General features: G+C 35.0%; 1 protein-coding gene across 8 annotated transcripts in view; it reads left to right on the forward strand.

The window, feature by feature from the left end:
- The window catches only part of VPS13B (vacuolar protein sorting 13 homolog B), a 410,907-nt gene that overhangs the window by 34,107 nt on the left and 363,464 nt on the right, over positions 1-13,336 (forward strand). For all 8 annotated transcript variants that reach the window (XM_090137834.1, XM_031591056.2, XM_090137833.1 and 5 more), the window contains 3 exons: positions 599-766; positions 1,740-1,921; positions 5,091-5,265. In XM_090137834.1, coding sequence (XP_089993960.1) covers positions 599-766; positions 1,740-1,921; positions 5,091-5,265 — 525 coding nt within the window. The remainder of the gene's footprint in view (positions 1-598; positions 767-1,739; positions 1,922-5,090; positions 5,266-13,336) is intronic.

Here is a 13,336-nt window from a genome sequence, read left to right on the forward strand (position 1 = left end):
AGGTTTCAGTGCAGGTGCTTACTCTTTAGTTGTTGACAGAAATTGATTTTGTTATATCTCATGGGAGTCTTATTGAGCATGATGTGGATATATTAGCTTTTAGAATGAGAAAATACTAGGCATATTAAAATGTAGTTAACTTTTCAAAACGAGTTCAGAGTGGAAATAGAATGTATACATACTTCAAGAACTCTGGCAACTTCTGGAGTGCCATCTTAATCCTATTTGTAAATAACTTTCAATTTAAAAAAATTATTGTCAGTCTTTATCTTTAATTCAATCTTTCATTATCTTTAATTTGAAAGCTAGTTCTTGCTGGCAGGAAAAACAACCAATCTCTTGTACTGTATTTGGTTGTTAGTATTTATAGTTTTGTCTTTGTAACTTATCTGCTGTGTTTCCAGAAGTCTGACTTAGATGAGCCGAATGTCCTTACAAAAAGTTTCAAGGCTTGTGATTTTTTGGGGTGAATAAAAGAGGGTATTTGATGTTTTAGTTCTGAGCTTCAAAGAAACATAATTTGGAAATAATCCCTTCAATAATAGCTGGATTTAGCATCATGTCTTCCTTATTTATAAGAATTTGTTTTATTTTATAGGCTATGTTCAGAGTCTGATTAGGCGTGTTGTGAACAATGTCAATATTGTGATCAACAATCTCATTTTGAAGTATGTGGAGGATGACATTGTTCTCTCAGTCAATATCACTTCTGCAGAATGTTATACAGTGGATGAGTTTTGGGATCGAGCATTTATGGACATCTCTGGTGAGTAGATATCTTCTGATTTTGTGTATTAAAGATGGAACTCAGATTCATACAGTAATTCTTAGTCTAACTAAAGTGGTATTTTATGTCAGAAATAAGGTAACTTTCTGCCTACTTTCAGAAGTGATCAGTTTTTGTCCTTAATTTTACAGAATCAATTCTAATGATTCTTAAGGCAAACTTAAATGATTATACGGCACATTCTAAAACTTTCTCTGCTCATACTTGCTGTCCTTCTGTGATTTCATTTCATTTTGCACTTGCCACTGGTGGTGAGTGCTTTTGCAGCCTGTTTCTATTTCTGTAAATGATCAGTAGTGTGTTAAGGTGTTCTGTTGCAATTGTTTGTGATCTTATTAAAATCTGCAACTGAGCTGAGTAGGGATCTTGTAAAACTTGCCTTACTGTAGTGAATTAGCCATAATAATTGGAAAATGTTACACTTCTTGTTTTAGGAGAAGTTTTAACTTTATTTTAAATTTTTTATTTTGGTTGTCAGTGTCTGAATGTCTCAGTATTTGAATTACCCATATCCTCAGTAGTTCTATAGTTCTCAGTGTTCTTACTGACATTTGATAGAGGTGGAATTCAGGCACAAAGCATTTCAAGATCACACAATATTCCTGGTAGAGTGGGCGATTCCAGTAATAGTTTCCTGAGGGTAAAGTATACAAAATTATTTCTGGGAGAAAAGTAATAAATAAAACATACAGGAAATGGATAGTGATTTGAAAATTTTAGGAAGTGAGGGCACATATTAATTATATCTACTTAAGTATTCATTTGAAGAGCAATCCTTGTGATGCATGTTAATTTATTCACTTTAATCATATAAGCAAATGCTTTGTTGATGATCTAAAGTAATGACTGTAACCATCTTGTATTGTTTCCTTTTGATAAGATCGTGTATGCGTGGATTGTTCTTCTTTCACAGTATATATTTTTTAACATTTATATCTACTTCTTTTTAAAGCCACTGATCTGGTACTGAGAAAGGTGATCAATTTTTCTGACTGCACAGTGTGTCTTGATAAGAGAAATGCTAGTGGTAAAATTGAATTTTATCAGGAACCTCTGCTGTACAAATGTTCCTTCAAGACTCGTCTGCATTTTACTTATGATAACCTCAACTCCAAAATGCCATCTATTATTAAAGTAGGTATCAAAAAATCTTTTCTTTGTTTTACTGTGTCTTTGTGTTACCATTTTGGGATTTAGCAAAATATACTTTGAAATTTAAAGGAAGATAAAATACCACTGCTGTTCTTTTGCTGATGGGAATTTTTGATCATCTTCTACTCATATGATGTAGTTAATATTTTACAGCATGTATGGAAGTGATGCTGTTTAATCTTTAGTACTTTTCCTATGGCTTTAAAAAAGAAAATGTAATCATAATTTTAAGGAAAAATAATGTCTGCGGAAATCTCTTGGGGAGAAGTGGGGGAAATAATGTGTTTTATGGTGTCTACAATGAGAAGAAAATGGTATCTAGTCCCAGCTCTCCTGTGTAACAATTAACAGTACTTAGTAAAGCACACGAAAAGAAGTAGCAAGCCAAGCCCAATTCATAATGGGCAAGAGTGCAATGCAGCTTATGAATGTCTTGATGCTGAATGACATCCTTACATAGTTTAAAATGGTATTGTTGTCGTAAAAATGATGATTGTTATGAAATATGATTTTTTTACTGGATATCAGACAAAATAAACATACTAGCGTGCACTGGCGTGGTAGCAATTAGATTCAGTTCATATTAAACTCTTCCATACATTTTTGGTTATCTTTTGGTCATTAATTGCTCCTGCCTCTTTTTAAGGCACATTTCAGTTTTTTGAAAATCTTTTGCCTTTTTGTCTGTGCACCTTGATTTTTGGTTTTGTTGTGCATAGCTTTCTTTTTTCTGTTTTACCTTTTTCCTTGGTTGTCTTATTTTCTTGAGTATTTAATATATAAATGTATTTATACACATTTATATATATTTATACATATTATGTACATATAAATATATTCACAAATATGCTCAATTAAATCTGAATATATAGTTTTATGATGAGAGATCAATATTGACGTGAATTAATGTTCCAAGAATATTGGTCCAAGGGTAATGATTTTTGACTTAAGTATTTCATTGAATTTCAGTGCTTGAGCATTATGCTCTAATTAGCTCTGTAAATCTATTTACCCAAACACATTTCATATTTGATAACTTAATAATTTGCTGTGTGCATGGAAGTTGTGTGCTGCTGTTCATCAGAATGTACTTATTTTAAAACACAATCTTTAAAATATTTAAGTATTAAGTGGACATAGCTGTATTTTTTACAAAAGTTAAGCAGGAGAAGCTGTACCAGTAAATATCTACTTCATTATTGGGATTAATTCCAGCACACTGAAAGCTTATGAAGTCTCTGTACGTGATATTACTGTAGCTTCTGTGCTACAGCATGACGTGAGGCTAGTGCAGTATCAGCGGCTCGTGTTCTTTACCAGCTGAAGACAAAAGCCACTGTAACCCTCTATTTTTCTCCCAATCTGTGGAGATGTGTGATGAATTTTGTGTTGTTTACTTAGTAAAGTGTATCTGTTTTTCAGTCTTGAGTGAAAGTTTCCAAGACTTGCATGTTCTTAATAGCATGAACTCCTTTATTATTGCTGTAGAGACAAGAATGATTTTACCATCTGCATAATGCTGCAAAGTTTTGGCCAAGTTAATCTTATTGAGTTTAAGCTGAAACTCCTCTAAGGAAGGGAGTACTGGAGTCATTTTCTTCTGGTTTTATAAATTTTAGTGAGATAAATGAACTTGCTGAGGGGTAAGTGGTTTTTTCTGGTGATGCAATATAAGAGCAGGCTGATGGGAAGGCAGTACCATACAGACCCAGGAATGTAACAGAATTATATAATAGCCTAATAGAAATTATGTCTTTTATCTACAGTGCTACTCAACGTTCCTCTCTTCCATTATGATACAGGCCTTAGGTGCAACTTGTAAGAAGACTTCTGACAAAATCTTTTGTCTTCCAGATTTTAAAAGCAGTTTGCCTTACACTTACTGTTGTTCACTTACACGAAAAAGATTACAGATATGCTTTAAATCAGCTGATGCTGAAATTGGTATTGATTTCCAAAATTAGGATTTTGAATGCTCTCTTCTTTCAGAGAATTTTAAATAATAGCAGAAGTCTGATACCTCAAATCATTTTGCAAGTCTGTATAGAATGACTAATACTACCTTGTCATTTGTTCTGTATAACTAGAGCTCTGACTAATAATTGCACTCATGTAGATTTATTCACATTATCTTACTGGTATACTAGCACATTTTTATGCAGATAATACTATATTATATTGCCTGTCTATGGATATCCAGTACTGCTTATAAAGTAACTTTTCCTGTTTCGTGAATTGAAATGCATTAAGACTTGTGATGATATGCAGCTAATTTTCATTTGTTATTTTCATGCAAAAAAAAAAAAAAATTGTACCTGGAACTAAAAAATATTTTTAATGTTAAAGAAAATAACTTAATTTCTGTAATTGTAATTGTTTTATAGAGCTCCTGTGTTAATGAAAAGTAACTTTTTTATCTATCAAGTCTAAGTTTTTACATTTTAACAAGAAAACACTCAAAATTGTTTTGAAGTATTGAATATAATAACTAAAATTACTGAAAGAAGGGTAACGTTTCACCTTAGTAATTGCAATTTTCTCAAATCTTTCTTTTAGAGAGGTTTACTTAATGATGTGTTTTCAACTGGAATATGCAGACAAGCTGTTTTTTTCACATTTCACTTGGAATGAATCCTTCTCCCACTCCCCAGTCATTACCTGTCCACTCAAAATAGTGTTGAGAGTAGGAAAAGGATCAAAATCAAAGAACATGAATGCAAAGACCAGTATATCTAGATTTTCTTTAGAATACAGAGATTTTTATGGAATCTTCATAAAGGTATTTAATGAAAACTACTTATGTGGTTTGGAAATGTCGTTAGCAATAGTTGTATAAAACAAACAAAAAACACCAAAGCCCAACCAAAGAAAAAGTCCCCAACAAGCAAAACAAAAACTCCAAACTAAAACAAAAAAAACCCAACCAAGCATAATAGTTTGCATTTGACTTTTAACGTAAAAATTTATTGTGTAGCAATCCAAAGAGCTTTTGACAGTCATCGTTTGCAGCCCTTTGCCTTGTGTTGTATTACAGGTTTTATTTTTAGAAATTAGAGTGCACTTTGAAAATTAGTATGAGCCATATAGTTTAAAAGAGACTTCAGTGAGGACAGTGCTTTGATTTCAGTTTCTTTTGTTTTCTCTGATGTAGGTTCATACATTTGTTGAAAGTTTAAAACTTTCAATCTCTGATCAGCAGCTTCCTATGTTTATACGCATAATGCAGCTTGGGATTGCTCTTTATTATGGGGAAATAGGCAACATCAAAGATGGAGAAAGCGAAGATCTGATTTGCCACACAAAGGATCTGTTGGGGAACATCACAGGTAAATGCAATTTTTGTATGTTGAAACATTAATTTATTTGCTTTTTACAAATATAAGTGACCAAGGCTAGCCACAGCAAAGAGCTTTGGCAGTCTGTAATTTGATACAGCCAGTTCATTGTGCTATAAGTATGTGTAATGCATTAACATCTTTTTCATTTATGTTCTGAAAAGTGTTCTGGTGATCCTCACAAAACTGAGGTTAAACTTATATAAAGACACTTAAGGAGCTGTGACACAGTGAAGTAATTTGATTTATCACTATTTATGCAATGAGATACCTATTTTTAGGCAACTTGAATTTTGTTTGTTTGTTGTTTGATCTGTTGTTTAGTTTAGGTGGGGCTGCAGCCAGTTTCAAAGTACTGTTTTTCATCTGTCTGTGAAACTTGTTGCTGAGAACAGATATATTAACACTTGATCTAAACAGCAAGGTATTACTTTGCAATATGTCTTCAGTAGTTTAAGAATCCTTTTATGTTTAGTCTCTTGCATTTTATTTTCATTTTAAATTTATTTCCTCTTCTTCATGGTATTTTGTGGTCCCATAATGAGATTGATCTTCTAAAAGTTATAACACTAAAAGGTGAATTTTCTTTGCCTCTCTCTTTAGTGTCTTGAGGCATTTAGCATAACAATCCAAGGTTGAATTTGTCTGGTGAAGTAGAATGCAAGAGTACTGCATGAGTACTTTTAGAAAATTCTTGAAGTTGTATGTGAAAGTAATACAGCAATATTAGGCTATGCTTGTTTTTATAGTGTTCCAGTAGTTAAAGACTGTCAGTATAAAATATTGATTTTTTTGTTATTTTTAAGAAATATGTAATTTCAATTTACTTAAGCTTATGTGTATTTTTTTTAAATCCTGTATTACTGCCTTCTCTGGCTTCAGAAAAATAATACATTATTGGAAGGACTACAGCAATGGATTTTTTTTGCTGAAAAGTAGCCTTTAATGTTGGTTGGCACGGATAACCATGTTGCTCTCATGCCAGATGTATAGTTCTCCATCAGGCTGCTGCTGTGTGGAACTGAGCAAATAAATAGGATGTCTGTAAATAGTACTCCTGTATTTTCTTTAAAGATCAAATAGTTTTCTGTACTATAAACTATTTGCCTTAAAAGAAATACGGAGTTTGTTACACCATATGATTAGAATTACTTAATTATTAATATTCAGAAAATGCTAACTTAATTTTCTCCTGGAACTTTAAACAGCATGTAGTTTTTAAAAGAATTTCTAACTGCAAGAACTCCTTGTATCAAACCAGTGTTTTAATCGTATGTTTACAGGAGAAGGGTAAAGTTCTGCAACTTTAAGGTTGCACTACTCTTGCTTTCCAGCAGAGGTTTTTCTTTGTACTTTGGATATTTTTTCATTCATTCCTATTGAAGTTCAAGAAAATCTGGCCTTCATGCCATAGCTATTTATGATATGTTTAGAGTTGCTTGAACTTTGAATCAGGATTTCTGGAGCTACAAATGTGAGTAGGACCATTTGAATATAGGGAAGAGAATACGGAAATCCTGTGAATCAGTATGAGGACAGCAGGGGCTGGTAGGCAGCAAGTTTCAGATGAAAAGATCCAGGTACTGGAGACAGATGATAGCTTAATATGAGAAGACTAAAATGAACAGGTATGCATGGAAGAGAATGGTTGTGAATAGGAGAGAGATGGAAAGCTTTTCTTATTTCTTTTTCTGTTTAGAGGTGAGAAGGATGGTGAAACAGAAATATAGCTTAGGGAAGGATTAAAATGAATGCAAAAGGCATCTGCCTGAAAACATTTAATCTTTTCTGCATCTGGAATGGAACTTCGCATTCTTAAGTACAAATATGAGTAAACTCTTAGTCAAAATGTCTCTTGTCATCTTTTCTAATGAATGTCCTCAGGAAGGTTAACTTGCGATTGCTGTCTGTAGATCTTCGGCTTTTTTTTTTTTTTTGAACAACTGTGAATGTGTTTACTTAGTTTTTCATGGAACAATCTTTTAAAAAAGGGATAATATTTTATTTCACACTGATGTACACAGTTGCAGTCAGAATGGTAAGAAATTATAATAAGTTTGCAATGGCAGAAAATACCAAGGAGCAAATGTGTAATTTCTTACGGTCTTTGTTCAACTGTGCCATGCTGAAACATTGTCACTGAACTTAATTGTGATCATATATTTTTGATGTAGATGTCTACTTCAGAACATAGAAAGATGGCGATTGTTATAAGTAGCCAGGCCAGAACTGAAGAAAGTATTTTAAAAAATCCCACTGTCTTCACTGCAAACTGTTTTGCTGCCTATACCCTGAAGCTACTACCAACTGTTTTCCTTTATGCCATTTATGCTTGTTTGCTGTATATGCTCATATACCTACATAGACATACACGTTCAAACATGTACATGTTAGTGTGTACACATACAAGCAGAATTTTTAGATATCTAATGATTTTTTCTCTCATTTATTGCAGGTAAGCAAGAGTGCCAAATAGATAATACCAGGTTATTAATACCACCAGTTTGTGAGGCACCTTTTTTTTTCCTGACTTCGTGTTCTGTCTCTGATTGGGAAGGAAATACTTTGTTAGAATTTTCATTTCTTGTCCAAATTTCCAACCACAGATTTGAACTTTTCTGAGGGAACTTCGAATACGCTACTGTTTTCAGGAGAAAAATATGTAATCAAGACAAATAATAAATGACATATATTATCTTCTGAGCTTTATTAACCACTTTTTTTATAATAAGCTTTATTATATTTTATTCTAAGAGCACTGCTCGATGAAATTCAAGACTAATTCTGCAGGCACATAATTGTGCCTAAATTCTTTACAGTTTAATGTCCAGACTTACTCTCTAGGTTATACTTCTGTAAGTTTTTGAAAGGCTTTTGAAGATTCATTAAGTAGATTATCCCAGTATTGATCAGGAAATAATTCTATCTGTTTCAGTTTGAAGAATTTATCTGGCCCACTTGTCACTGACACTTAGTCTTTTGAATAGAACTTCTTATGCTGCTGTCAACTGAATTAATCAACGATCCATTTTTAAGAGTATTCCAGCAGCAATTTGTTTGAAGTGTTCTTGTATACTTCAGAATTAGAATAGGACTTTGAAATTTGCCAGCAGGGTAGCCTATGTTATGGATGTCTATTTTGCTGTTTCTAAGGAAAATCTTCTCAAATTCTGTTGTGCTGAAAACATTTGAAACGCATTGACAATAATGGGTCAGAAATGCATGTGGAAACTTGCTTTAATACTGTAGATTAATTCAGTTAATGCTGCATGCATATTGAACCATGTTCCAGCTCAGAACACTTTCTTCTGACAATCTGAGGTTGTCTGCCTTGTGGTCTTGAAATGTTGTTGTACTGGTAATGAAGGAGGAAATTGATGTATTTCACTGCAGATCCATACAAAAGAAGGATCTGAGTGTGGCAGTATGTCAGTGATAGTTATGGGGGACTGGGGCATGAAAATAGGGTTTTGGTTTTTAAGGGGAAGAGAAGGGCTAGTGTAAATAAAAATGAAAACAATTATGGCATAAAAAAGAACAAGAAGGCAGGGTGTGGAGGAAAACTGAAATTTAGTTGGATGGAATTGCTGAGGTTGATGATCTAAGGCTTAAATACTGCAACATTTTAAAGAAAATTTGAAGCTTAGAGGTTGGAAAAATGGAAAGAACTCAGGGAGAGAACTCTGGCTCTTGTTGGGTGAGGAAGTCGAAGAGTAGCTGTGGTTGACAAGGGCCTCTGGAGCCATCTGGTCCAACCACTGCTCAAGCAGGATCACCCAGAACAGTATACCTGGGTTCACATCCAGGCATCTGAAAATCTCCAAGAAGAGGATTCCAAAGCCTCTTGGCAACCCATGCCAGTGCTCTGACACCCACACAGCACAGCATTCAAGATGGAGCCTCTTATGCTCCAGTTTGTGCCCGTTGTCTCTTCTCCTGGCACCACTGAAAAGAACCTGGCTCTGTCCTGTGTATATCTTTCCTTTGAGTATTTATGGACATTGAGATCTCTCTAAGCTGACTTTTCTCCAATTTGAGCAGTTTCAGCTCTCTCAACTTCTCCTTAGAGAGGTGTTCCAGGCTGTTTATCATCTTGGTGGCCCTGTGTTGGATTCTCTCCTGTAAGTTCAGTCTTTCTTTTACTGGAGGGCCCATAACAGGGTCCAGTAGCTCAGGTACAGCTTCACCAGTGCAGAGTAGAACGGAAGGATCACCTCTTCCTTCCTGCTGGTAATGCTTTTCCTGATGCAACCCAGGGCACCATTGGCCTTAGTATCAAGGGCACACTGCTGACTAATGTTCAGCTTGCTGTCCACCATCTCCTTTTCTGCACAGTTGGGTGCCCTTAGCATGTGCTGTTGCTTGGGTTTGTTCTTCCACAGCTGTAGACTTTGTACTTCTCATTGCTGGAGTTTGTGAGGCTTCTGTCAGCCCATTTCTCTAGCATTTTGAGGTCCCTCTGTATGAGAGGATCTTGGGTGATTTAGCTTGTCTAGGTGAGCATAATTTGTTGGAGAGGGAGTTGACCCTACAGTACTGTATAGGATAAAAGTGGGAGAACTGAATAATCATAGAATCACAGAATAGCTTGGGTTGAGAAGGATCACAATGATCATCTAATTTCAACCCCCCTGCAGTGGGCAGGGTCACCAGCCACTAGACCAGGCTGTCTGGAGCCAACACCTTGGATGTGTAGTACTGAAGTAGATTGATTTATCCATACTTGATTGAGAAGTTTGGGTAGACTATAGTTATTCCTAAATTCCCCAGTTGGACTTAAATATCAGGATAAAAGATTGTGTGTGCTTAGACTTACCTGCTATTTTTGTTACAGACTTATGTGCTGTTTTTGTGCATCTTCTCTTGAGTATTAAAGAGATGGAGGTGCTCATTATCTTTGCAAGATATAGGGATACACTGTGCTGTTGCAGCTCTTCATCTTTTCACGTGCATATGGAATGAGCATTCTGTGCAGGGGACCCCACAGTCCTTTTTGTCCTTCAGCCTAGCCCCATTATTGCTGATACCCTGTCGTATTCTGCCATGGAAACTAGGTGTACTCGAAATTCATATTTCAACAGGCTGTAAAGATGCAGCACGAACACCTGTGGAATAGGGCTTGGGGGATCATTTCATTGTGCAGCTGTTTTAACAGACAGTGTGATGATGAATAACTGTATTGTAGGCAGTGATATATTGTAACTGGTTCCTGTGAAGCCATATGCTGAAGGATGAGTATCAAGTTTGCTTTATGGAGATGGAGAGATTTTGTTAATTTGGAATATGTGTTCAGACATGGAATTTCTTGCATATGTCAACACCAGTTATGTGAGCAGCAGTTAAAATGAGCAGCAAGGAAAAGTGAATATTAAATAATGTGAAATTATAAGGTGTAAATCAGGGAGACCAACTTTGTTTATCTGAAATATTTTTTTATCGTTTTAGGAATGGTAACATTTTCTGTGGAGAACTAGTTTTCTGTGAATGCATTTTAAAATTCATTTTATGTTGTCTTGTCTTTTTTATCTTGAAAAACATTAATACTCCTTTTTGACTGCAGACCCACAAATCTAATTAAATTTGAGATGTCAGCGTGATTCATGCCAATACCTTTTGTTTTTGCTTATTGCATAAAAGCTTAAATATCAAATGTCTTCTGCTGCTGTTTTTAAAAGTGGTTTTAAAAAATAATATGAAATTAAACTGAGAAACATTTTACTGTTGTCAGACAACTAGCATCTTCATCTTTCTGTTGGATATCTTCACTTTGAGCTTAATTGTTCTGTAATTTGTACTTCAACCCAGAGGCTCTTGCTCTTTTCCTGTGTTGTTTCATCTGTGATATTTCAAATTATTTGATCTCCCTTGTCGTTAAAATAGAGCTATCTCTTACCTCTTGCCCTGGTTCTGGTGTTTTAATATGACTACAACCTGTTTGTAGCTCTTCCTTAAGTAACTCATGCATCTGTTTGTAATTTTATTGGAATAGAGATAGTGTTTAAATGATTGTATTTCTAAATAATTGATTAGCAACCCCAGGTTATCTTGTGCATTACCTCCAAGTAATCAGAGCACACTAAAATAATTCTGTTAGTTCTTTAGAATAATTAATGTTGTTTCAGCTCTTGAGAATTGCTGCAGCATCGTTCTTAACTGAAACTTTCTTACATGTAGAAGGTGATTGTTTCTCTCCCTCCTACCACATTCTCTTGTCCATTAGTTTTCCACTAGCATTGTTTCAATTTACTGTAAGACAAGACAGCTGGACAAAAAGAATAGAAGCTTGGGAATTTTGTTTGGTAGATGGAGATGAATGCCTTGAACAAGTGTTCTCTAAAGTTGAACTTGAAGCTTTCATATATTGCAGTAGCAGTTGATATCCAGTGAACCCAGTGACTTAGCAGTAGAAGGAAATTGGTTTTGTTTTCTTTTTTCCCCATTGATTTATGGTAGTCACTAAGGTAGGAGTGTATTCTGGCCTAGTGGAAGCCAGAGATTTGAGTTTAGGAAAGACGTTCTGGATGCAGGAATAAGAGACAACCTTTATTTTACTGTTTTGCCATTCTCACTTCTGGTTACTTGAAGCTCTGCAGTGGGTTGTCTTGTGCAAATCTCTTTAAAATCTCTTTAAAGTATAAAAGTACTGTACCTTGACTGAGTGACTGTTTTAGTACTATATCCATGGCATAGCTACGATGGTATTAGACTTTTAACTAGAAGATGTTGGGATTAGGTACAGTTTACTTTTAAAAGGAGATGTGGGATACCTTTCAGACTAGAATTTGGTACATAGGATTTTAATTTCTGCAGATGTTAATACTTCTTCCAGTTACATGCAAGTTTTTGTTCATACTTCTTTGTTAGTGTTATATATGTGTAGTAGATCATGAGCCACTTTTTTAAAAATATGTACTGTCAAGTGTAACTATTTCAATGTCAACATTTTCAGCTATTAACATAGTAAGTATTACAAATGGATTTTGTGGGAATCAATTTACTGCTTTTCTATGGTACAGCGCGTATCTTCTTGCAAAAAAAAATTCAGCTTGACAGCACAACCACTGAATAGCTCTATGATCGTGTTGGGGACAACATTAGTTGTTTTTATTTGTATAGCAACATATACGAAGTAAAATTTCATGGAAAATGTTTGTTACTGGAAAGCATATATGTTACTATATTTTTTAAAATATTGTTGCGTTCTCTAAGTCAGCACTGAAGTTGTTAACAGCAGGACAAGGGGAAATGATTTTAAGTTGAGGGAGGGAAGCTGAATGTTGGGGGAAGTTCTTTACAGAGAGAGTGGTGAGGTGCTGGAACAGGCTGCCTAGAGAGGTTATGGATACTCCATCCCTAGAGGTGTTCAAGGCCAGATTGGATGGGGCCCTGGGCAGCCTGGTCTAGAATTGAATTTGGAGATTGGTGACCTTGCATGTGGCAGGGGAGTTGGAGATTCATGATCCTTGAGGTCCCTTCCAACCCTTGCCATTCTGTGACTCTGATTCCGTTGTTATTAGTCAGATAACTCAATTTTCTGCAAGCTTTTTTTCCTCTTACATTATGAATTCTGTAAGTGCTGTGTTCATAATTAATGATATTGTCATCATAGCTGTGAGTTTGGAGTGGCTTCTTTAGCTTATAGCAGATAGAATATGGGTGAGGAAATTAATTTTAATATCTACGATATTTAATGATACAAGAAGGAACGTCTGCAGCTGTCTTCTTGAATTACTTAAGTTAATTTGTGCATTTTCATGGTTGATTCAACTAGATGAAAATTCATAGTATTGCCTGAAGGGATGGTGATGCATTCCTTCCCTCTGCTCTTAGTTCCACCACTTGTATTTATGAAGCCACAGACAAAGTTGAATCAGGGACCTTACCTGACTGAAAACTAATATAGGCAGAAAAAGAATATGAAGAGACTGACTGACTTTCTACTCAGTTCCAGACTTAGTCAGAGATATCATAAGTATACCCAACCCTTTAAAAGAAGGGATATTGAGTATCTGAAGACTGAATTTGATTTGAACATGGAAACAGATGCAGTCATGCAGTACAG

The sequence above is a fragment of the Phasianus colchicus genome, chromosome 3 (genome assembly GCF_987193195.1).
Source record: "Phasianus colchicus chromosome 3, bPhaCol1.hap1.1, whole genome shotgun sequence".
Lineage (NCBI taxonomy): Eukaryota > Metazoa > Chordata > Aves > Galliformes > Phasianidae > Phasianus > Phasianus colchicus.